General features: G+C 43.9%; 5 protein-coding genes across 10 annotated transcripts; 3 read left to right on the forward strand and 2 right to left on the reverse strand.

The window, feature by feature from the left end:
* The first annotated feature begins 232 nt into the window (after positions 1-232).
* Positions 233-1,795, forward strand: Lamtor2 (Late endosomal/lysosomal adaptor, MAPK and MTOR activator 2). Its single transcript, XM_077405974.1, has 3 exons — positions 233-546; positions 1,262-1,424; positions 1,498-1,795. Exons 1-3 carry the CDS (start codon positions 479-481, stop codon positions 1,645-1,647), a joined length of 381 nt encoding a protein of 126 aa, XP_077262100.1. The 5' UTR covers positions 233-478; the 3' UTR covers positions 1,648-1,795.
* A 1,636-nt stretch (positions 1,796-3,431) lies between these two features.
* Positions 3,432-7,319, reverse strand: Inc (BTB/POZ domain-containing protein inc). Of its 2 annotated transcripts, XM_077405967.1 has the most exons (4): positions 7,089-7,311; positions 6,600-6,896; positions 6,312-6,440; positions 3,432-4,767 (listed from the first exon to the last, which is right to left on the reverse strand). In XM_077405967.1, the coding sequence occupies exons 1-4, from the start codon at positions 7,302-7,304 to the stop codon at positions 4,738-4,740; spliced, it is 672 nt and encodes a 223-aa protein (XP_077262093.1). In that variant the 5' UTR covers positions 7,305-7,311; the 3' UTR covers positions 3,432-4,737. The 2 variants fall into 2 exon arrangements, with proteins under 2 accessions (XP_077262093.1, XP_077262092.1); XM_077405966.1 differs by lacking the exon at positions 3,432-4,767 and having other exon boundaries at positions 5,199-6,440; positions 7,089-7,319.
* Positions 7,320-7,763: 444 nt separating this feature from the next.
* On the forward strand, positions 7,764-10,470 carry LOC143897359 (glucose-induced degradation protein 4 homolog). Its single transcript, XM_077405968.1, has 4 exons — positions 7,764-8,351; positions 8,680-8,847; positions 8,938-9,170; positions 9,348-10,470. Exons 1-4 carry the CDS (start codon positions 8,205-8,207, stop codon positions 9,409-9,411), a joined length of 612 nt encoding a protein of 203 aa, XP_077262094.1. The 5' UTR covers positions 7,764-8,204; the 3' UTR covers positions 9,412-10,470.
* Positions 10,471-11,167: 697 nt separating this feature from the next.
* Positions 11,168-15,327, reverse strand: Rab40 (RAS oncogene family member Rab40). Of its 2 annotated transcripts, none has more exons than XM_077405964.1 (4): positions 14,548-15,327; positions 14,208-14,401; positions 13,910-14,132; positions 11,168-13,715 (listed from the first exon to the last, which is right to left on the reverse strand). In XM_077405964.1, the coding sequence occupies exons 1-4, from the start codon at positions 14,756-14,758 to the stop codon at positions 13,396-13,398; spliced, it is 948 nt and encodes a 315-aa protein (XP_077262090.1). In that variant the 5' UTR covers positions 14,759-15,327; the 3' UTR covers positions 11,168-13,395. The 2 variants fall into 2 exon arrangements, with proteins under 2 accessions (XP_077262090.1, XP_077262091.1); XM_077405965.1 differs by having other exon boundaries at positions 14,593-15,310.
* Positions 15,328-16,210: 883 nt separating this feature from the next.
* Foxk (forkhead box K) lies at positions 16,211-22,598 on the forward strand. Of its 4 annotated transcripts, none has more exons than XM_077405958.1 (6): positions 16,211-16,246; positions 17,994-18,328; positions 18,837-19,631; positions 19,717-19,973; positions 20,059-20,161; positions 20,279-22,598. In XM_077405958.1, the coding sequence occupies exons 1-6, from the start codon at positions 16,226-16,228 to the stop codon at positions 20,454-20,456; spliced, it is 1,689 nt and encodes a 562-aa protein (XP_077262084.1). In that variant the 5' UTR covers positions 16,211-16,225; the 3' UTR covers positions 20,457-22,598. The 4 variants fall into 4 exon arrangements, with proteins under 4 accessions (XP_077262084.1, XP_077262087.1, XP_077262085.1 ...); XM_077405961.1 differs by lacking the exon at positions 16,211-16,246 and adding an exon at positions 16,500-16,793; XM_077405959.1 differs by lacking the exon at positions 16,211-16,246 and having other exon boundaries at positions 16,815-18,328; positions 19,717-19,933; positions 20,031-20,161.
* The last annotated feature ends 200 nt before the right edge of the window (positions 22,599-22,798 follow it).

A 22,798-nucleotide genomic window follows, 5' to 3' on the forward strand; every position in this document is an offset into this window, starting at 1 on the left:
AAAATATATCGCGCTATTAATAAATCGATCCACGAGACTTTCTGGGATTCTCACGAGCTTCTTGGAGATTCACGTGGCTGACGTGGCACCGCACAGAGTTCACGGATCGAGCGTCACGATTGGTCGCGCTCCATATTGATCGCTCCGCGAAAAACGAGACTTCACGTGACACACGTCACGAGGAAAGACGAAGATCGCGCATCTCGAGAAATGTCAATTGTATGACTGTATTCTCCCTCCTCCTCGTCCTCCTCTCTCCTCCTTCGCCGCGCGGTTCGTTCGGCCGCCCCCTCCCCCTCCCCCTCGTTCGCCGTCACTCGTCAGTTTGTTGATTCGGCGATAACAGCTGATCGTGGAGCGCAGGAAGTCGAAATATAAACTTGAATAAACTCCCACGCACACACGTCGCAATAATATACATTTGCTCGTGCATATGTGTGTATAATAATTAAGTGGAATCCGTGAAAAGAGGGAAATTATGCTGAAGCCGAAGGCGCTCACGCAGGTTCTCAGTCAGGCGAACACCGGGGGCGTGGAGAATACCCTGTGAGTAATTAAAGAATCTCGCGGCGAGGTGTCACCTACAAGAGCCGAGCGATTTCTTTTCAATATAAATTTACCTGCAGTATTTCGAATTTTATCCTAATACACGTTCCCATTTTCGTTCGTACAGGAGTAACTTAATTGCACAAAGTGGGAATCTATATATACCTATCTTTCTTTTTCAGTTACCTTTATGCGTGATATATTTAGAATCTGAAGATTAATAACATAAACGATAGCACTGCGAATTGCTGGAGATACGGGTTATTGTCGACACTGCGTGGACACTGTTTTTGGAGCATTCACACCTGGACACCCTGGGGCTTTTAAGTTCAAAGGGTTCTTGAAAGCGTTTCTTTATTAGAAAGAAATCTAGAAAAATTCATGTATTGTCTATAAGATTTCAAAGTGATTTCTGTACTTACATAGGCCCCAAAACTGTTGCAATTTTTTTCCCATTCCTGTGGGAATCATAAATGAAAAGTTGACTGTGCCTTAAAATGCCCATGGTGTCCGCGCAGTGCGTTGAGAATCTGAAGTTTAATAATATAAATAATTATAGCACTATAGTTATTATATATAGTGTGCTATAGCACTGTGAATTGTTAGAGATATGAGTTATTGGAAGATTCTGAGATCTCATATTTCATTACGCTACTATTGTTTTATGTCGTTATATTGATCACATTTTCTTACACGTCCTCCTTACATATTTCAGATTGCTCAACAGGGACGGTGGATTGTTAGCGTACAGTGGTTACGGGGATAAGGACGCCAGGGTGACGGCCGCAATCACGAGCAACATTTGGACGGCTTACGAGAAGAATGGACGAAACGCCTTTAAGGAAGACGAGCTGCAGTTCGTTCTCATGGACTGCATGGTAGTAACAGATCAAGCAGAATTTCTCCAATTGTCTCACACGAGCCAAGAATTTGTTATACTTTTATTTCCAGGAAGGAAAGGTCGTTATCACAGAGGTAGCCAATTTGCTCTTGTGTCTGTACGCGAAGGAAAGCGTGGGATTTGGATTGCTGCGCGAGAAGGCGCAGGCATTGGCCAAGTATCTCGATCAACCCTTAAAAACGATAGCGAACATGCCTTGAACGGTCAGGAATCACGATCGATCTGTTCTCAAGAAGTCTGCCGTACTCGAGAAAGATTACGAATTTACCTTATGATACTTATTTATTGTTTGTAAGAATTTGTAAGCTGCCCCGTATATATGTATAAATATATTTTTTATTAATTCTAGATGTTGACATGCGTGCGTGTTTCCATTTTTATATAATACGTGTATTTATATACAATTCTAAGTGAATATATATATATAATATAGAGAGAGAGTTATATATAAATATAATTTATACAATAATATATAAATAGATGAGCTGCTCTTTATAGTGTATATAATAAATCTTTTATTTCATATAAGTTACAGTTAATACAAACAATTTGCATTTTATCTCACTTTACAAATCACACGCTATGATCATAAGGACTACTTAATGTAAGCTCACCTATCGGTAATGTAATGTCGGTAGTTGCCGCATGTGTGAATCGCTATTGATCAACGCATAAAAGTTCAAGTTCGCCTCAAATTCATAATTCGTCGGGACACAAGAGACTACGACTGCGCGACTGCAGACTGGCGAAAAAAAAAATCAACAGCGTTATTAAATATCTACGTTACCGTTCGTCACTTACCGCGAATTGCACTACTAGAGATAAAGAGTTATTGCATAGAAAGTTGCTAAAATTCTATACCTTTGTTGTACCAGAGTACTTATACGTTAAACCGTTAAATAAATTTTGATTACGTTTTCGCGTTGCACATCCGTGTACATACAATGACGCGACGGAGATGTTTGTATGTACACACATGCGGGATCTATACCACTAAAATATCTTCAGCACTCGGAGAATACATAATATATCTCTTCTCGCAGTTTAATATACATCCTTGGCTTCTGCAAACAAGTCAGCGCAGCTTGTTTCAGAAGCCCGAGACGCCAGTCGAGATGCGGTAAAAGCAATGCGAAATCATTAGAAGCGCACTTCTGTCGTAATTACTTGACGTATATCTTACAGCGGCAAATTTCCGAATTGATGAAACTCGATGAAAAATGAAATTCATGTAAAGTAATAGCCGTACGTGCAAATGGTGTAAATATACTTCCATACACGACAACCTTCTTTACGTCGCCTACCTCTCGATATATCTTCTCTAACATTTGTAACTTTAGTCTTCAATGAATATAAACGCTACCTCGTCTCTTAACGCCAAACACCGAATAAGTTTATCTATCGTTAAAAATCCCTATCTATGAAAGTACAAATTTTACACGAGTAAAAGAGGAGGACGTGTATCTCCGCGTGTGTAATATGACATTAATGAACGTTAACGCCGACTAAATTAATGAATAGTATACACGAGGGCTTGAGCTAGAAAATAATGTCTTACATTAGCCTAAACAACACTGTACATAGCACGTGGGATTAACAATATTGGTCCTAAAGTTTTTCTCAAATTTCGCAGTACCAAATGAATTGTTGCCAGCCGAAATTGTACATCATGTTTGCATATCCCTTACGGCTTGCGTAAATATCCGATATACCCGATATAGTTACAATGTGTGTATATATTCCTTTCGATGACGAGTGTCTCTCTTGGCTGTGACGAAATAGCAAACGCTAATGGCGCAAAACGCAATTATTTGTATTGTCGAACCGTGTTCTCTCGACAAAGAAAAATATCGTGTAAATATCGTGAGATTAATAATTATACGCGTGTGTACAATAGTCCTAATGGCGTCTATAACAAGCCAATATTACATACGCTTCCATTTAACATTTTACATATATTGTCTAAGACACTCTTCTCTTCCCCCCCCCTTTTAATAGGCCGACAATTGACAACCTACATCTGTTGCAAGTACTTAACACTTATCACCACGGATGTAGGGGATCATATTGCAATTGCAGATAATTCGCGAAAAGAAAGTGTAATTCAATTTTTTTTTCCCCCCGATAATACACATCTCACTGTGATTCGCGATAATGTAATCGTATTATTCCGCGTCTTTTCTTAAACTTTCACATTGCGCGTGAGATATGCGACGAACGCTTTTAAATTGTGCACGCTTGTCTCGTTCTCTAAAATGTCTCTTGCAAATTTTTCGAGAATTTAAACCCTTACTTCTCATATATATATATATATATATATATATATATATCTCACAATCAGATCTGTATCCTTAATAAGTAGTAATACAATTGCTTCGTTTAGAAAAAAAATTCCTTTCCCGTATTAACAATATATGTATAAATTCAGCTTTACATATTCATTAGTTTATTTAGTACGCGCGTCTCCTGGGTTTTCAAAATTATCACGTTAGGTATACAAATATCATTTTATGTTTTATAGCGGCAGTGCGAAGGTAAGTAATTTAGACATCTTACGATAAGGATACGGATAGGAAAAAGAACTTTTGTACAATTTGGTACAAAATGGCAATCTCTACTACGTATCGCTACCGGAGATAAAAACTACCGTTTATCATTAAAAATTTGTATGAAACCGATTGCCTCCACAAATGCCATTCATCCATTAAAAGTATTCGATAAAGCTAAAATATAACTGCAGCCATTATGGAACAACGTCATTTATTAATAATATAACTATTGTTATCTATATATATATATATTTTTTTTTATTTATATATATATAACATACCTGCTTTTAAAGCAGACAAATGTGCTTATAGAAAAAGGAAGGTTTTTTTTTTACTTTGTGTCTGTATAGCGATTATCTGTATAAACTGTATGAAATTATTAAACTATTCCATTCGTGAGATCGACATTATTCTTTTCACCTTTTGGGCACTGTTAATAAAGGAGGAATAAATTAACAATAACGTGTTACTTTCGGTCTTTCAAGCTTCATGTACAATCTCGCTATGTAATAAATACATATCTATAAAATTTTCTTTATCCTTTGCACTGTAATGTCCCTGTAGATTAACATTATCTAGGAATAGAGGCGGAGAGAGAATATAATGGAAAAAAGAGAGTACGGGTTTTTTTTACAATTTAATATAATACTTTAAATGTAAAAACGAAAACAGTCTTCATCTTGTAGCAGCGCAGCTGATCAAACTAAGGGAGGCAAGGGAAAACAAGGACGGATCTAGACATTACATGCGTGAACCCTTCTGCTGCAAAACCTAGAATGTAATCCAATAATCTAAGCTTAATAAAAACATATTAGTCTCACTTTGCTTATAATTATAACACTTAACGCTAATCAATAACAGGTTCTACAACGGCAATTAAAGAGTTGTACTTTATTATTAGAAAAAAAAAGTTGTTCCGCCTCTGTTACATTGTTGCCAATAAAATAAGAAATACCAATTACGCAAATCTAATTATAGCTACTCTGCTCCCCAAAAGCAAACCCATACGGTATTAGTACACATATAAATTTAAAGACTGTATTTTCTATATTCGTATAAATAAATCGTACATAAGCTACTGGTGGTAAAATATACACTGTGGACAACTTCACTTTTATGTCGTAATGTATGATGAATAATTTGGCATGCAATAACGATTCATGCAGGTCACTGGGCATAAAGTATATATAACCACAAACCAATGAAAGAAAAAATTCTTTATTCAACGAACGGCATGCGGTACAATAATAATAATAATATGGTACATACAACAAATATCAGAGGCAGAACATGCTCATGCGAACAGGCCTCTGAGCTTTACAGATTATTAGGTGGTTTTCTTTTTTTTTTAACTTTTTCTTTTTATTTTAAAATATAATGAGTAAATGTGTATATTTTTAAAGCCTATACGTATCAAAATATATATTTTAAAAATGCATACATGTATATGTGACGAAATGAAAATCCGATTGACAGATTTTTATCCACAAGTTTGACTCGAAGAAAAAATTTAGCCACCTGATAAGATCTGTTGCTGAACATTTCACGTCTACAACAAGATTCTTTTCCTTTTCGTATTTTGTTCCCTCCCGGGAAAAACAAATTAAGCAAAATAATTCTAAGCAACCGTCAAGAGTATTGCAGAAAAAAATGTATAGAGGAATGTATTGCTGAATTAAGCGTAAAGTGATAAGACGTGAGATAAAATTCAATCTCGTAATAAATGTGTATGTATAAATCATATTTATCACGTATATAATGATAAAGCTCATCTTTGGTTTTCTACCCAACCCAAATCCAACCGTCAGTATAGGCGAATTGTTAATACCAAAAAATAATATACCGCTCTTTCTTTTTTAATTTCATCTCGTTAGAACTGATAAAAAAGTGTGTTATTTGATTTCACAATAGTGTTAGAAATTAAGAAAACTCAATGTTGGATTGCAAGAGCAGATTTCAGGGATTATCTTGGAAATTTGTAATCGTAAACCTAAACCTTTTTTTTTATTCCAAACAGGACCGTGCCCGCGTTTCCAGCTGAAGAAGCAGCTAGACGTTTGTTGCCTCAACAAATATCTCATGCGATCCAACATGGGAAAACAAATAATACTAACACACAGATTACTTAGGATACATGGTTTTACTTAAAAGTGGTAAAGGTACTTGGTAAAAACGTGATTGAATCCTGGCTAATAAACCTGCGTCTATTATGTATCAACTTTGGATACGACAAAAACATAAAGATGATCGCATTAGCCGTGGCTACTTTGGCTACTCAAATAAGGATGGGAAACAGTCGAATAGGATAGCGGTACCTTAACGCGATCCGTAGATTCCTCTTCTTTACTGCTGAGCTGACTAGGTCCGTATTCTCGGCTTACCACACATAAAAATTCCGCGTGATCGTCATTACCGTAGTTATATTGAGAACCTATGTTGATTAGCTATAAAAACAGAAGGAAAAGAGCGTATATATATATATATATATATATGTATATATATTTAGAGAGAGGAAACGCCACGAGTCGCCAACGCAAGAAGGAACCGCACAAATAACATTAATGAGATATAAAACAAACGGATACGTAAATCCTCACAAATACCTGTTCAAATCTCCAGCCGTCCGACATCGTGGACACCATCTGCGTCAGCTCGTCCTCGTGACACTGGAGAACCCTGTAGACATGCTTCTTGGAGTCCCTCTGTGGCCGGGTGTCCCTCAGGATGATCCTTTCTTTGACTAGCCGTATGAGCTCGGTGATATTATAAAACTCCGCCTCCTCTAGCACACCCTCCTCCGTCAGATCCTTGTTGATGACCAGCTTGCCGTGGCGCAGGTAATTGAGGACCGGACTGAAGTACGTGGGGTCGCGGTCTATCAGGTACGCTCCCGTCTCGTCCTTAGGAAAGCAAAACAAAACGGAGGGAGGTCATTCACCGCGCGCGGTGGGGGAGGCGCGAGGGATCCCAGCCACGGGGCAGGGGAGAGCGGGGGGCTCGTCGTCGTCCTCGACCTGGACGACGAGACGCGACGGGCGCACGCGGTCGGGCGTCCCGTTTGAAATTCCCGGTAGGAAACGGTGTCAACTAACCCTGTCCGAAATGAGGTCCGAGTCCTCCTGGCACAGCCGATACAGAAACGAGTTCGGGTCCCTCGCCAGGGTGGTCTTCGCCGTCAGGAAATACGTCCCGCCCACGTTCAGTCGCACCCACTGATTATTGCACCGCTTGCCGACATGATTCTCTGTCATCTCGTGCGAGTTCGTGTCGCTGAAGTCCGCCATACTTGCATTGGCATCAATTGACATTAAAAAGGAGGCCCGGGTCAGGTTGGGTCGCGTTGGGGCCACCGCGGGGGCCCGGGGGGGGGGGTCGACTATAGTCGCAGTGCAGCGTCTTAAATCGCCTGATAATTTTAGAATAATCGTACAATTTTGAAGCACGCGAGAAATAAAATAAATTATTGCTGATTTTGTTCTTATTTTGTTAACTGTTATTAATATCAGTTTGGCAATTGCTGATTAAAATATTAATTAATTATCCCATCGCTTTATATTTAACAATAAAATACAGTAAGATAAATTAATAATAAAATACAAAATACAATTAAATGGATACGATAAAATAAAGTACAAAACAACGAAGCTTATTCAGATTTTATTATTTATTGCTTATTCGCACACGTTCGTTCGGATTCAAACCGTCGCGCGTCGCCATGTTGCCGAGCGGCGAGCTTCCGGCGTGAAGTTTCCGGTGGTTTCCGGCGCTCGTCGCCTCGGAGCGGGCACCTTCGGACGCTCGACCCTCTCGCTCGAGTTCCTCTCGTTATCGTCCCGCGCGAAGGAAAGAAAGGGCGAGGGGTGAACGGTGAACGCCGCGGCCCCGGTACCCTAGAAAACCCCCCCGAGAGAATCCCCCGCTGGAGGGAGAACCGCCGTCGGAGCGCGCTCTGGGTCCGCTCTCGGCGGTCTGGCGGTCTGGGTTCGAGGCTCGGTACATAAAAACGTCCGTACCCCCGCGGATTACCGGCAGTCATTGCGACACGGTCAACCCTATCGTGATACGCGGGGCGCCGCGTCGCGCGTCGTCACCGTCGCCGTCGTCGTCGTCGTCGCCCTCGCCCTCGCCCCCCTCGTCATCGTCCCCGCCGTCGTGGGCAACGATTGAACGTCGCGCTGCACGCAAGCTCGGGGCAACGCCGCGCGAAGATGCCGGTGAAGGTCGACGTGGTGCCGCCGCCGCCCGCCAACTCGAAACAGCCGGGTGTCACCAAGTCCCTGCTGTACAACGGCTCGCGCTTCCAGGGCTCGCAGAAGTCCAAGGGCAACAGCTACGACGTGGAGGTGGTTTTGCAGGTTAGTCGTGGTCGTCGGGTGCCCTCTCCCTCGCCGCGGACTTCTCCCTCTCCCCGCCGTTGTGTCGTCACTTTTCGGAAATTGCGCCACAAATTGGCGAACGTCGCGCGTTCCGCCGGGACGTCCTCGTCGACGGCGAGAGGATGCGCGAGACGATCGCGGTTTCCTCCCTCGCCCGTTTCTCTCTCCCTTCCCCTTTGCAGCGGACGGTTCTCCGCGTGCGACCTAAGTTGGCGTAAGCTGGCGCGGAGTTGTTGACGGTGTACACCGGAACGTGGGAGATCGGTTCCTGGATAGGAATCCTTACCTTGCGTTTGTCCCGTTGCAGCACGTGGACGAGGAAAACAGTTACCTGTGTGGATACCTGAAGATCAAGGGTCTCACGGAGGAGTTTCCGACGCTGACGACGTTCTTCGACGGCGAGATCATCTCCAAGAAGTATCCCTTTTTGACTCGCAAGTGGGACGCCGACGAGGATGTTGATAAGAAACATTGGGTTCGTATCGATGCTTTAATCGCTCGAGCTATCGTCGTCCACGTCGTCGTCGGCATTTTGTCTGTATCTTTTCCTTCATTCTTATCGTAGAGTAAATTTGCGTCGTTCTGCCAATACGCCAAAACGTTCAATTCCGACACGTTCGATTACGAGGCGCTGAAGGGAACGGACTTTGTGTTTATGAGGTGGAAGGAACACTTCCTGGTACCCGATCATACAATCAAAGATATCAATGGTGCTTCCTTTGCAGGATTTTACTATATTTGCTTCCAGAAATCCGCCGCCACGATAGAAGGCTTTTATTATCATCGTAGTTCTGAATGGTAAAAAAACGCTAACTATAAGTTAGAGACCTTAATTGTAACACTAGAGACCTAACTGGTGTGTGATATTTGATTTCTGAATGCACCGGTTGTATTTAAAAAAAATTTGCGTATCACACGAATATATACGATACGATATGGAATAATTAAAACGACAATATATGAACGTTGTTTCAGGTATCAATCCTTGAATCTGAGACATGTCCCAGAGCACAGTATACAGATATACGAGTTCAGGTGAAGTCGAGATACCTTTGCTGAAAAGTTTCACGATATTCGCGTCTCTTCTATTCTAGCATACAGATCTCATAAAGATTCGTCCTGTAAATTTTATTAGAGGTAATGAGTCTGTTTATTATTCGTGACACACACTCCGCAGTTCTGAGGGAGATTTGCAGTAAAAAGAACTCAGGATTTCACACACGATATCCTTCTCTTGACTAGTTGACTGCGTTGACTGTCACGAGAATTGGAGTGCCTATTTAGTAAGTGATCGACTGCGGAATAATTACTTCAACCTGATTGATTGTATAACGATTTTTGATCGAAATAAATTACCTGATGCATATCATTTTAAATTATTGGTGTTTCGTTATTCAGTATAATCTGATAAAGGCTTCAGGATTCTTGTTTGTGTTCATTGTCATTGTGAGTGTGCGATCCAAGTGTATTTAATATTTCGATATTTGGTTTATCGACTGAAGCACAGTAAATATATTTGTATGCATAACGTGGTAAGATCTATTGAATTACGGTTTTAGGAATTTACTAACCATGATAAAAATAATATTTACGAGCAAGATTTTTTTTCGTTTCACATTATGATATTTATGAGATCTGTTTGCTACATTGGAAAAGATCAAGTGTAATTGTTGTTTGAATGAAGCTGTATGTATGTCGCAAAAGAAGAAAGAACAAACGTTAAATGGTAATTGCGAAAGAGTTTTATCGAGGTTTGATCTGTAGCTTATATTGAAAAAAACATTTATTTATTTATTTTATGCGCGAACGAATTTTATCCGACTCTAATGTTTTATACATACATATATGAAATATATGTATACCTGATTTTAAGAATAGGCATTAGACACATGTTGGCTGTTCGTAAAACTTGTCTTCATGTTTTTAATCGAGTTAAATATATCGATTCTTTTAGGGGAAAAAAATAGTACACTGTTGTGATAAGCATTACCATAATATATGCATAAATATATATATACAATATATACATTCGTGTATATATATATATATATATATATATATATATATATATATATATATATATATATATATATATATACACGTATATATATATATATATATAAATATATATATATACAATATATATATTCGTGTATATATATATATATATATATATATATATATATACGAATGTATATATAAGTTAACAAGCTGTAATAGGTAATCGCGTAGCTTATCCGAGATTTATATTGGCATACTACAGCTTTCATTTGCGCGTATGACGTTTATGGAACCCAGTTCTCGATCGCCCAGTGATATTGATGTTTCAAATGGCATACCACATGGTATATTATTTTCGATATTACTTTTATTTAGTGTTGTTAAATACTAATAATTTTTTTTTATATATATATTTGTGCTAATAATCTACCTAAATACTCAAACCGATAAAACAGTACATATGCTGTTTGCAATAAAAAAAACGCGTACCGAATCGATAAGCGTAACAGTCACTTTGGATATTGAAAAACGTAGCTGCGTACGTGTATAAGAGATACATATTTAATATAATATATCAGATACCTTAATTAAGAGTACACTGATATTGTTAATTATGTTAAGCCGAACTTTATTATAAAAAAAAAAAACGAAACAATCTACTGTTGTCACATCCTTATTTGTAAGTTATATGTTGTTGCGTTTCTTTAAGAAAAGTATCCTTATATTATCAGTTATCGGTACCAATTTTATACATGACCATGTCGTGCAAGGTGTCACATATCAATCCGTAAAATCTTTCTTTGCAAGCTGCGAAATTTGTCAATCCCGAGCGCTAACGGAATTCTTGCTTAAACAATACACAACAGGAAATATGACATTTATTTACGATAATCGGCGCATTTACCGCACAGTTGACAAAAGGAAGGTTTGCTTTACGAGACGTCCATAGGTTCATAAATATTCGATTTATTTTCACTATACAACCGCATGTGCTTTAAACTGGAACACATAATTATAATTGAATATAAATTGGAATCGCTATTATACAAATAGAACCACTGTGTAGATGGAATACATCGATGAAAGTTACAGTGCTCAAATTAACAAGAAAGTAGTATTACAAGTTGCCAGGGAGAAAATTTTGCCAATTCCAGCGATTGAATCCAGTGAGGAACTCGATTAAACCGATTAATTAGTTGTAGCTAAAACAGTAGTTGAAAAAAAAAATTAGAATGTGTTTATTATGTACGGCAAGTGTACGAAAAACAGGCTCTCTGTCCTCCGTCATCCATCGAAATTAGCGTTTCGCTATTAAATGAGAAGCATTTTGGCAAACGGGACGGCATTTTCCATTCTTCCCTTAACACGTGGCCCCCTTTAAGTGGATACTCCTTCGTATATGAAAGATGTTATTCTCTTGTAACAAAATATGTATATATAATTAACGTGTGGACTATTTATTAAAGAAAATTTGGTATTCGAAGTAGGAAGTCCGTCTTGAAGTCTTTACCGATTACATGCACTGCATAATGCGTTAATGTGAAGTTAAGTTTATTTAGTACATCTCACAGACAAGTAAGCACATCGTGTTATATATATATATATATATATATATATATATATATATATATATATTCATATAAAACAATATTATAATATAATATAGTTCTTTCTTTATATACACAGAATATAATTTAGTTAAGTCTAACGTAATATAAATATACATCTCATGTGCTTTCCTGGCATCGAGTGATTTGTTACAGACATATCGTTAGAGATCGAGTGTGTTTCTCTATCTATTCTATCTATATTACACACAAACGCATCTCCTGCAATCTTACACTGTACACTGTGGATTTAGTGACATACATTTAGGTAACGTGAAACAAGACGATACTCTTGAATAACGTATATTCGGAGAAGGGAGATTTTCCAGATTTCGTTAAATACGAAGGGGAATAAAGATCGATATCGCCTTGCGTGATTCGTACGGGGGAGAGAAAGAGAAAACATCGAGGAGATTATCATGCGACCTCGATCGATCAACATAATGAAATGTAAAAACCCGTGCCGTAGAAAGAGTCAATTTTATTGCTCTTTATAAAACCGTCTTCTTAAAAAATATATAGCTCTTTCACGCTCGGTAACCGGTAGTTTCCGATAAAACGGCTTTCGCGTCGTAAGCAATTGAAAATATATATATATATGTATATATGCATATATGTATATATATATACATACATATATGTCGCTAATATATATCTCGAGTTAGCTGCTCTAAACTTTCTACACTTACGCTATATCATCATTAGTCTACACCACAACCACCGTAGACTTAGCGAACTTGTACTTTTCAGTTCATTACTCGCTGCTCTCGTAAGCTTACGCACGAAGAAAGAACATTCCGCACAGAGAGATACGTTTGTGGGAAGAGGGATGCTTTTCCAACAACGGCCAAAAGAAACGAGAAGCGGCTTACAAGGGCTTTAAAAGTATGGGCACACTCGAGTCGCGTAACGTAACGTCGGTCGATATATATCGTGTGGCGATATACCTTATAAACCTCCGTAAATCCTGACGCGTTCTCTTCTCGCGATGGAAAAATCCACGCGAGCTTTACAATCGATGATAACGCTCCGTAATGTTCAAGCACTTTCCCTGCTTACGCGACATTGCGCCGCCTTTCTTTTTAATCTCGCACAACGGATGGCACGGGTACGCGACAGCTCGTCTCCCTTCAATCGTGGAACTGTACGTGCAAACGTGAAAATATATGCGAATATGTATCTCGTGATATATAAACAAGTATATCCGTCAACGTTGGCAAGTGGCAAATCGGAATTTCATATCATTTATACCATCTCGTAGCGGTCTAAACGGTAATCGCTATGAATCGTGGAAACAATACCGTAAGCGCGTTTGCATCCTCGACAGAAAGGGGAGGGGAAGGAAGAACGCTGATTGCCGCGCGACGCTTTTGTAAGTAAATCGCTACCCCGAACTTCTCTGTCCGCCGTCGCTCTCAAGACACCGTGCAGGAATTGCGACCGACGCAACTCGTGCGGGAGTCGGCGACGCTGCCGGGCGAGCTGCCGGGCGTCGACAGTCCGCCGTTGTTGTGGCCCACCCCGACGAAGCGTAGTTTCCGGTGATGCGACCCGAGGCTCTTGCTGGAGCTCAACGAGCGGTTGCCGTAACGCAATTGGGCCAATTGGGACGTGGTCGTCATCGCGTACGACTTGAGATGCGACTTGATCGACTTGGGCAGCGGCAGCTGGTCGATCCCGTAAACCGTCGTTCGGGCCACTATCGCGCGGCACGCCAGTTCCTGCAGGCTGAGCACTGCAAAGCGAATTACATTTCGTCGTTCTGATCTTAAATTTAGAGTATATAGAGGTCCGTTCCTTTTAGCCGAACTTCTTGTACGGGTCATCTTTTCTCTTTTTCTCTCCAACGTGCAAAAAAAAAGAAAGAAAAGATGAAGCGTGCGAATAGTTGAGCTAACAGATTTTAAAGAATTTTCGATAGATCGATACCTTTATTGGATCGCCACAATCTCTCCATGCCGTTCCTGTGTAGCGCCATCCGAGAGAGTTCCGAGAAGCTCTCGCGGATATTGAAGTTGCAGAGAGGCGAGACCTCGAAGAACGCCATTCGATTCTTAGCCGCGTAAGCCTCGGCATCTCGTTCGCCCACTTGCCTCTTGAAAGCCAAGTGCAGGCGATTGCCGACCAGGACCTTCGGCACGCCCGGAGCGTGCTGCAAAGTTACACATTGAGATTTAGACGGATAAGACGGATCAATAATTGGATAAAATCTTAGATCGTCCCTGACCTCCTCGACTTCTTTCAGCCACCTGTCGATGCCGTCGAAGGACCACTTATTGGTGATGTCGTACACCAGGAGTATACCTTGCGCACCCCTGGAGTAAGACCGTATGATGGTGCAGAATCTACCCTGGCCTGACGTGTCCCACAATTGTAGCTTCACTCGTTTCCCATCTAGCAGGATAGTGGTAGTCTTGTAAGCTGAAGAGGTAACAAACAGTCAGCTTTAAACCCCAAGTAAACGGGAAGAAAAAAAAAAAGAATAATTATTTCAAGGAAAAGAGAATCATATGGAGAGCCATATAGTTGCTCGATTACAAATAATACAACTTATAATGTCTCGTTACACGTGATCGAGGAGATGTTTGATGAACATTCCGAAAAGTCCTCACCGCTGCCGCTGCCGCTGCAGAACGGCGACTCCGCGGCGCCGTCCTCGAGGCCGCTCAAGATCTCTTGCTTGCCGACGTCGCTGTCGCCCACCAGCAGGAACTTGAGCAGATAGTCGTACTGCTTCTCTTGACGAGGCCTCGCCGTGCTGGCCTCACCCGCAGCCATAATATCCTACTGTCGCAGACCCTGAGCATACTGCGGGCGACCGACGGGGCGAGCACGCGCGCCCTGCCGCTGTCACGCCTTCCCCCGCGTTCGCGGCGCGCGGACGCCTCGTCCGCCACCACGACGGCGACCTCCTCGTCGGGCACCCCTCCGGTGAAAGCTATCGCATCGTACCGCGGTGCGCTATCGCTGGCACGTCGCGTCGACTCTCTCATGGATCCTCTCGGCCGCGTCGATCGAGATCGCCTGCCCGTCCGTTCGCGGCCACCGTCTAGTCTCTACGCGACCGGGACACGGACCCCGACACCGCGGACGCGTATCATAACAAAGGGAACGGTGTCGCGCGGCTCGTGCTCGTTCTCCCCGTTCTCCCTCGACGCGCTTTCTCCCCGCTGTTGTCGTCGTCGTCGCTCTAATCCGTCCCCGCACCGCGCCGGATAGAGACCCCCCTCGCCACGCGTGACACCGCGCATCGAGACTGCGCGCTGTCGCGACTCGCGACTCGCGACGTCGCGCGAGTCGCGCGAGAGATCCGCGCGAAGGTCGGGTGCGTTCGTGTTCGTGATATGATATCGGCGCCCCGCCAGCCGAGCCTCGGGCGCGTTTCCATTCGCGTGATTTAAGCCCGTGTCACACTACGTATCGCGGATCGGATGTCAGCCAATCACAGATGAGCTGCTCGTCTATGATTGGCTAGATTACGATCCGCGATCCGCAATCTCAATCCGATCCGTGTCCGCGATAAGCCCGTGTCATACGTATCGCGGACGCGGATCGGATTGAGATTGCGGATCGTAATCTAGCCAATCATAGACGAGCAGCTCATCTGTGATTGGCTGACATCCGATCCGCGATCCGTAATCCCAAACCGATTCGTGTCCGCGATACAGAGGCTGTGGTCCACTTGACGCTACAAATGCTTTGAAGCGTTCTTCTTCTCCTTCTTTCTTCATTCAAAGAAAGGAGAAGAGAAATACTGGAAGCATTTGTAACGTCAAGTGGACCGCAGCCGTAGTGTGACACGGGCTATACGTAGTGTGACACGGGCTTTACGCGGCGGAGGGCGCGAGGAGAGGCGGTCGGATTGGTTGGGAGCCTCGTAATCGAATGAAACAATTGGCAGCCGCGTTTCGTACATACTACGTCGCGTTTCTGTTGTCCGTTGTCTCTGTTGAAGTTGGATAACGCGCCGCGACTTCGATCGAAGTGGATCGAAGATTGAAGTTATCACTTGTACCTCCCTCTCTCCCTCCCCACCCTCGGCGTGATCGACGATAACAGAACTGGGGAACGTTGACTTATATAAGGAAAGTAAATAAGCTTCTCCGAGGTAAATTTTTTTTTCTGTTTCAAGAGAATGGGGAAGACAATGTAGTGGATACCGATAATGGGAGTGTTTCGGCAAAAGTTGTATGGTTTGATAATTTTGATATTTTTTTCAGGACTACGCTTAGTTTTTACTGCGGGATGATCAACGACGAGAACGTGGTGAAACTTTTGATCCTCCTTTAACGTTTTAAAGGTTTTTTTTTTAACAGATTCTGCAAAATGGATTTTTTTTTATTTGGAATCCCATACTAGGATCCGATTCAATTCTAGCAAACTCCAACTAGCAGTGGCATTTACATCAATATATTATAATTTCCTATTCAACAATATATGTATAAATGTCATATAATATATATTGTACAATTAAGTTTCATTGTGAAAGTTTATTCATTCAGTAGGAAATTATAATATTTGATACAAACGTCGGTGTTTACTGTGGGATTGAATCGGGTGCCCCACGGTCATTTTACGAATCGATCTCGTCATCTATTCGATCATCGCGAATCGCGTACGCGCGTTTCCGGGAATTCTCCCCTCGAGAGGTTTCGAGAACGCGCTCGTCGAGAGGAGGAGGCTGATGAGATGAGAGGCAACCGCGACCAGTGACGTAGACCGCGGGGGTCCCTCGAACCGGGCGGCCGGCCGATTCGCGCGATTGCCGCGTCACGTGGTGGCACCGTCCACGCGTCCACGTTTCGGATTGTCGGTAAACACAAGAGGAAGAGAAGAAAAATATATTGGCGCGCGCGTGTGTGCATAATCGTCACCGTGTGATCGTGTCGGCTGTCGCCGGGAGCGAGCGCGCGCGCGCGCGCTCAAGGGCCGCCTGTCATCGTCATCGTGTGCCAATTGCCAATCGCTGCCGCCGTCAGTGTTTTCGCAGTGCCAAGGCGGCGCAGGGAGGACAGGATCGCCGACACGAGGAGGCGGCTCGGCGACCACGACCACGACCGCGGAGACAGGAGCGAACTTGGAAGGCGTTTGACTATACGCCCCTCGCGACGAATGCGCGCGCGCATGAGCGAAAGAGAAAGAAGGAGAAAGAAAGAGAGAGAGAGAACGCGGCATCGTGCCCCGCACTCGCGCCCGCACGCACGAATAACGAACGAACGAACGAACGCACTCGGCGCGCGGAGAAAGGAGCGTTTCTCGAGACGGAGAGCCGAGAGCCGAGAGCCGAGCCCGGAGCCGGCCATCATTTCGCGCGGGTACACGCGCGTTCGTATACGCATCGCGTCGGTGCAGTGCCGTGTCGTGTCTCGTCATACGTGTCCCCCCGCGTTTCTCTCTTTTTCTCTCCCCCCTCCTCCCCCGCGTTCGTTACACGCGCGTGCCCGAGTTCCGACTCGACCGACTCTCGTCTCGCCCGCCGAAGTCTCTCCCGGGGCGCTCCGATTTTCTTGCCCACTCGTTTTTCTTCATCCCCCTCCTCCCGCGTGCCACCCCGCTACCGGCCGTCACGGCGCGCACGCACACTCGCCGCTCCGTCTCCGTCTCGCGTCTAATTTTCGTCATCTATATTCGTACCCCCGAGACGCCCGTGCTTCTCCACCTTCGCCGGTCTATCTCGCGTCCGTTCGCCGTTCGCCGTCGCGTTATCTATTTATCTAGCGTATCTGAATCGCGCGTACGTCCGTGAATTTATCTCCGTCTCTGTCCGTCGATCCAGCGACCGTCTATATCTCCGTTTCGTTCCTTCTCTCTTTCTCTCTCGCGCGCGCGCCGTCTCCGTCCCTCCGGTGCCCCTTCCGCACGCGCGTTTCTTCTCTCTCTCGCTCCGCCCGCCCGACTGTCTTCCTCTCCTCTCCTCACCTTTCCTTTCCTTTCCCGTGCCTGCTCTCTCGGCTACACGACACACGACGGCTCATTCGCTCTCGGTGCTATGTCTACGTACTCTCGTACCCAGGAGAGCGACGCGTGGGCCCTCCTGGCGCTCAAGTCGGCGCCGGCGAGCCCGTCGAAGATGCAGTGGAACCCGGAGTCGAGCGGGGCGCCGATCGCGCGGCTCGAGGCCCGCGAGTTCGAGTACATGGTTAGGCAACGGCGCATCACGATCGGCCGCAACAGCAGCAAGGGTGAGGTCGACGTCAACATGGGCCACTCCAGCTTCATCTCGCGCCGGCACCTCGAGATCTTCTACGAGCACCCGTTCTTCTTCATGGTCTGCAACGGCAAGAACGGCGTGTTCGTCGACGGGGTGTTCCAGCGCAAGGGCGCCCCGGTCTTTCAACTGCCAAAGACGTGAGTCCCGCGAAACGTTTATTTATTTATTATTGTTTTCGCCGGGTGGCCGGTATTTTGGCCTCGACGCGACGCGACGCGACGCGACGCGACGTCGCGTTGTTATGGCCTAGGATCGCTAGCTGTTTTTTGCTTTGGAATTTTCCTCGCTCGTCAATGGAGCGAGAAAGGGACAGACCCTGGTAACTGCACAGGTAGCCATGACCCTGATGATTATGTAAAAATGGACGGGCGACGAGCGTGACGATTGTTTCTGTAACGCAAATAATTAGTCTTTGCAAAAGCGCGAATAGAGATTCTGGATTCCGATACTAATGAGCACGCCATAAACATAAATAATAATTTGCGGCGCTACGGTAAGATACAAATTATGCGTGCTTCTTCGGGCAGGAAAACTTGTTTCACAATTTCGCATTAATGTAGTTACAATTGAGTTGATATATAAATTAATGATAATACTTATTCGAGATATTTTGTGACGACGATTGGCTTTTTGATGGTGTTGCAGATGTACATTCAGATTTCCAAGTACAACGATAAAGCTGATGTTCCAGTCGCTTGTCGACGAGCAGGAACAAAGTAACATTCGCGTGCCGTCGCCGCCGAAGCAGCGGGCACCGCTGCCTCCCCTGCGAATAAACATCCCGGACGCCGGATATAGCAGCCCGTTCCCGTCGCCCACGGGCACGATAAGCGCCGCTAATTCGTGTCCAGCGAGTCCGCGTGCCGGTCAGGGTAGGAGAAACATCTCGGCGGACTTACAGATGGCCGCGGTGTACGCCGCCGCTGCCGTGGCGAACGATTCGCAGAGCTCCGCCTTGGATAGGCACAACTTGGAGAGGCACGACGGCGGGCAGAGCTCTAGCAGGCAGATAAGCCCGGAGCCCGGTGCCGACGCGCGTTATCGAGGTGGTAACGGTTCGGGACCGAACGGCACAGCGCCGCGATACAGTCCACCGAAGGATGACTCGAAACCACCGTATTCCTACGCGCAATTGATCGTCCAGGCAATCGCCTCGGCGCCCGATAAACAGCTCACCTTGTCAGGGATCTATTCGTACATCACCAAGCATTATCCCTACTACAGAACCGCGGATAAGGGCTGGCAAAATTCTATACGGCACAATTTGTCGTTGAATCGATATTTCATCAAAGTACCCAGAAGTCAGGAAGAACCGGGGAAAGGGTCGTTCTGGAAGATAGATCCCCAATCGGAAACCAAACTCATCGAGCAGGCATTCAGACGAAGACGGCAACGTGGTGTACCTTGTTTCCGCGCGCCCTTCGGGACGTTGTCGTCAAGGTAACGTTGAAAAAAAAGTCCCGTATTGTGAATTGTCTGTATCGATTGATACAAATCGTTCAATATTATCACCTGTTTTCGGCAGAAGTGCCCCGGCTTCGCCGTCCCATGTAGGAATTAGTGGATTAATCACGCCCGAGTGTCTAAGCAGAGAGGCTTCTCCAGGACCCGAATCTTATCCGGACAGCTCGGTATCCTCTCCGGCTGGGCAACTCGCGACGAGTCAATCGGCGCCTGGCTCTCCTGGACATCCGTATACATCGTCTCAGACGACTCACAAGGGACGCCTGGTGCAAACAGTGGTAACAAATGGTGTCAGTGGCGATGCCACGGGAAGAGAAGGTGAATTTCTTTCCGTCGTTTAATCTAAAAGATTTCTTTTTTTTTTCTATCGCTAAGATACCTTACGGTTCGTTTCTTGGAACAGAAAAATATTTGGTGCCTGGGAACGCTGTAGAGGACCATTCTTTATCTCCAGCTGGCCAATACAGTCCAGCTCCTGTTATTGTACAAACAACATATAATTACAGGTACGATTTGCGCTAGAAAGGCGTTACGTCACGAATTATTCAATTTCCACCGATAATCGCGGCTTTATCGACGTACGTCGATTTACAATTTCGTGTGAATTTTCTGTTTCTCAACAGTGGAAATTTTATCAGCCCCGATGCTGGCATTGGGGGGATTAGCAAACGCACTCATGAAGAATCGGACAGCTCGCCAGGTTCACCGGCCCCGCTCGCGATCGTCGAGAGCCCCGAGCCTCCTGAACACCAGCCATCGCAATCGAAACGTCAACGTATCCACGAAATGGATGATCATTGAACTGATATATCTAGCATCCTGTTACGTAGAACATTACATTTACATTATTTGCCTGTCGTCGAACACACACACACTGCAAACTTCATTTTATTTTAACCGCATAACCCGCTTTAGACTGCACATAATCGAGATCGAGCGTCAGTTCTATGTTCTCGCGAGAATTACGAGAAAACTGTTGTGTGTACGAGTCCGTAAAAGAAAATCAACCACTGAGAGAAAGAACGACGAGCGCAGAAGACACTTTTCCTGTCCTAGGCTTCATGTTCTCGACATAATTTCCTCAACAACAGTCAATGTACATAAGATATATATACTTTATTAAATGCTTTCTCTTTATGACTTGTTAACTTCGGCAGAAGATATAGTATATATGTATATGGAGCTTATTTGATCGAAGGTCATCCAAAATAGTAACAGCAGCTGTTGCGCTGACACATCAAATTGCAATAATGTGATGCGGTAACGTGTGCCATTCAGCGTTTAGCCGATATATAAAATAGACAGAGAGGAGAGGAAGAAACGAGAGTGTTATTCAGTGTAATCCAACCGAATGGAGCGAGAAAAAAAAAACGTTTTATCTATAGCGATTTATCCATATAGCTGAATCCGCTGACCGACATTTATTTCACTCGCGCGATTTCTGTTTTTCGTATTATTGCTTGCACCGGCTTGGCGTCGTCATCGCGACTAGACTGCAGATTAAAGATAGGCAAAGTGATAAGAAGAGCGAGAAAAAAAATAGATTATTATTATTATTATTACAATTAGCGCTCTTTAAGACGCTCAATCGTTTTATCTGAGGGCAAGATAAGACGCGAAATACTATCGGTGCGACAACGAGAAGACCGATAAAGAAACGGGCGGATAAATCACGACGAGCTTCTGTAGCGTTGACGCGATGGTCTCTGTTAGAGATTGTTACCAGAGCCAGAAAAAAAAAAAAAATAGAGCCTTATAATATTTTACATTGTGTAATTAAGTAAGGACGCGATTTTATGATGTAGTGGAACCTAATTCTAGCTGATCGTGCGGCTGAACACGGGAACACTTATTTTATAAACGCTACCTCCCTCGCGTGCGCGTTCACAAGTCGGGCGAATGAGAGGGAGAGAGATATCTTCCGTCGAGGATTTTTTCAATTTTCCAAAGTTCTCGCGGCCCTTCGAATGGGCGATTGTCGCAACAGGACGGTTCACCTAAATCGATCATCTATAATAGTCTTTTCGTTTTTAATATTGGAAGAAATTGTTTCTAAGAAATAGACAAGATATATATGTATATAATATTTATATATATATATATACATATATAAAATGGAGAAGGAAGATTGGATTGAAAATTCAAGTGAGATAGTCGCGGAGCGATGTCAGAGGGGATGTAGCTGCGGTCGACGATAATGATGCCAAACTCGATTACTGATTTCTCCAGCGATCGGTTTACTTTTTCTCGTGCAATCGTACAGTTAATCGTAAACTCGCCGATCCCCCTAGAACATCGGCGTTAGACAAGATAAAAATAAACAAAAAAAAAAAACAGGAAAAACGACACATAAGTAGCATTAGACTTACGGCGGGGCGGCAAGGAGGGGCGAGCAGGATTGAGCGTAGAGCGTATAGTTGTTATATAACGGAGATCGGAAAGAGGAGCGTGGTGCAATAAAGAGGCAAGGAAAAAAAAAGAAAGGGAAGGAAAAACGAGATTTATTTTTCGCACCTTTCGCGAGAGCGAGGCGCACGAGGCGGTTCTTATCTGAAGCGTTTATTTTTCTATTAGTCGGACGTATACACGATGAGGCACGACAAAAGGGGGTGGCTTTCGGACGATTACCGGTAAGACGGATTGTACAACGCTGTACAGTGTTGATACATACGTATCGCGAGCGACGTATGTCAACTATTATTATACATATACGTGCATACGTGTTTGAGATACGTGTACACACACGCGGCATGGTGCGCGCGTGCGCGCGCACGTGTACACGTGTACACGTGTGTCGCGAAAAATCGATATATGCGTTAACAAGCACACGTGCGCGACATACACACACACACACATATATACACACACCTCTCGATGTCACGATGTGCATGTATGTGTGCATATGTATAATAACGCAATAAAATTAATACTAATTACAAGTCATTCCGTCGTGTTTGTTTATTTATTGTTTTTTTTTTTGTATCCACGTGCTTCGTCTTTTTCTAAAATCAGTTTTTGAATTTGATTGCCTCGAGGGATTAATTGGAGTGTCTCGCTCGATCGAGATTTCGGTTCTCAACTTTTTGATCGACCCGTATCTCGCCAGTGAATTTAGTGATTTTAGTGATTACATCTTTATCCCT

The sequence above is a fragment of the Temnothorax americanus genome, unplaced genomic scaffold (assembly GCF_048541705.1).
Source record: "Temnothorax americanus isolate GAGA-0224 unplaced genomic scaffold, ASM4854170v1 Scaffold20, whole genome shotgun sequence".
Taxonomy (NCBI): Eukaryota; Metazoa; Arthropoda; class Insecta; order Hymenoptera; family Formicidae; genus Temnothorax; species Temnothorax americanus.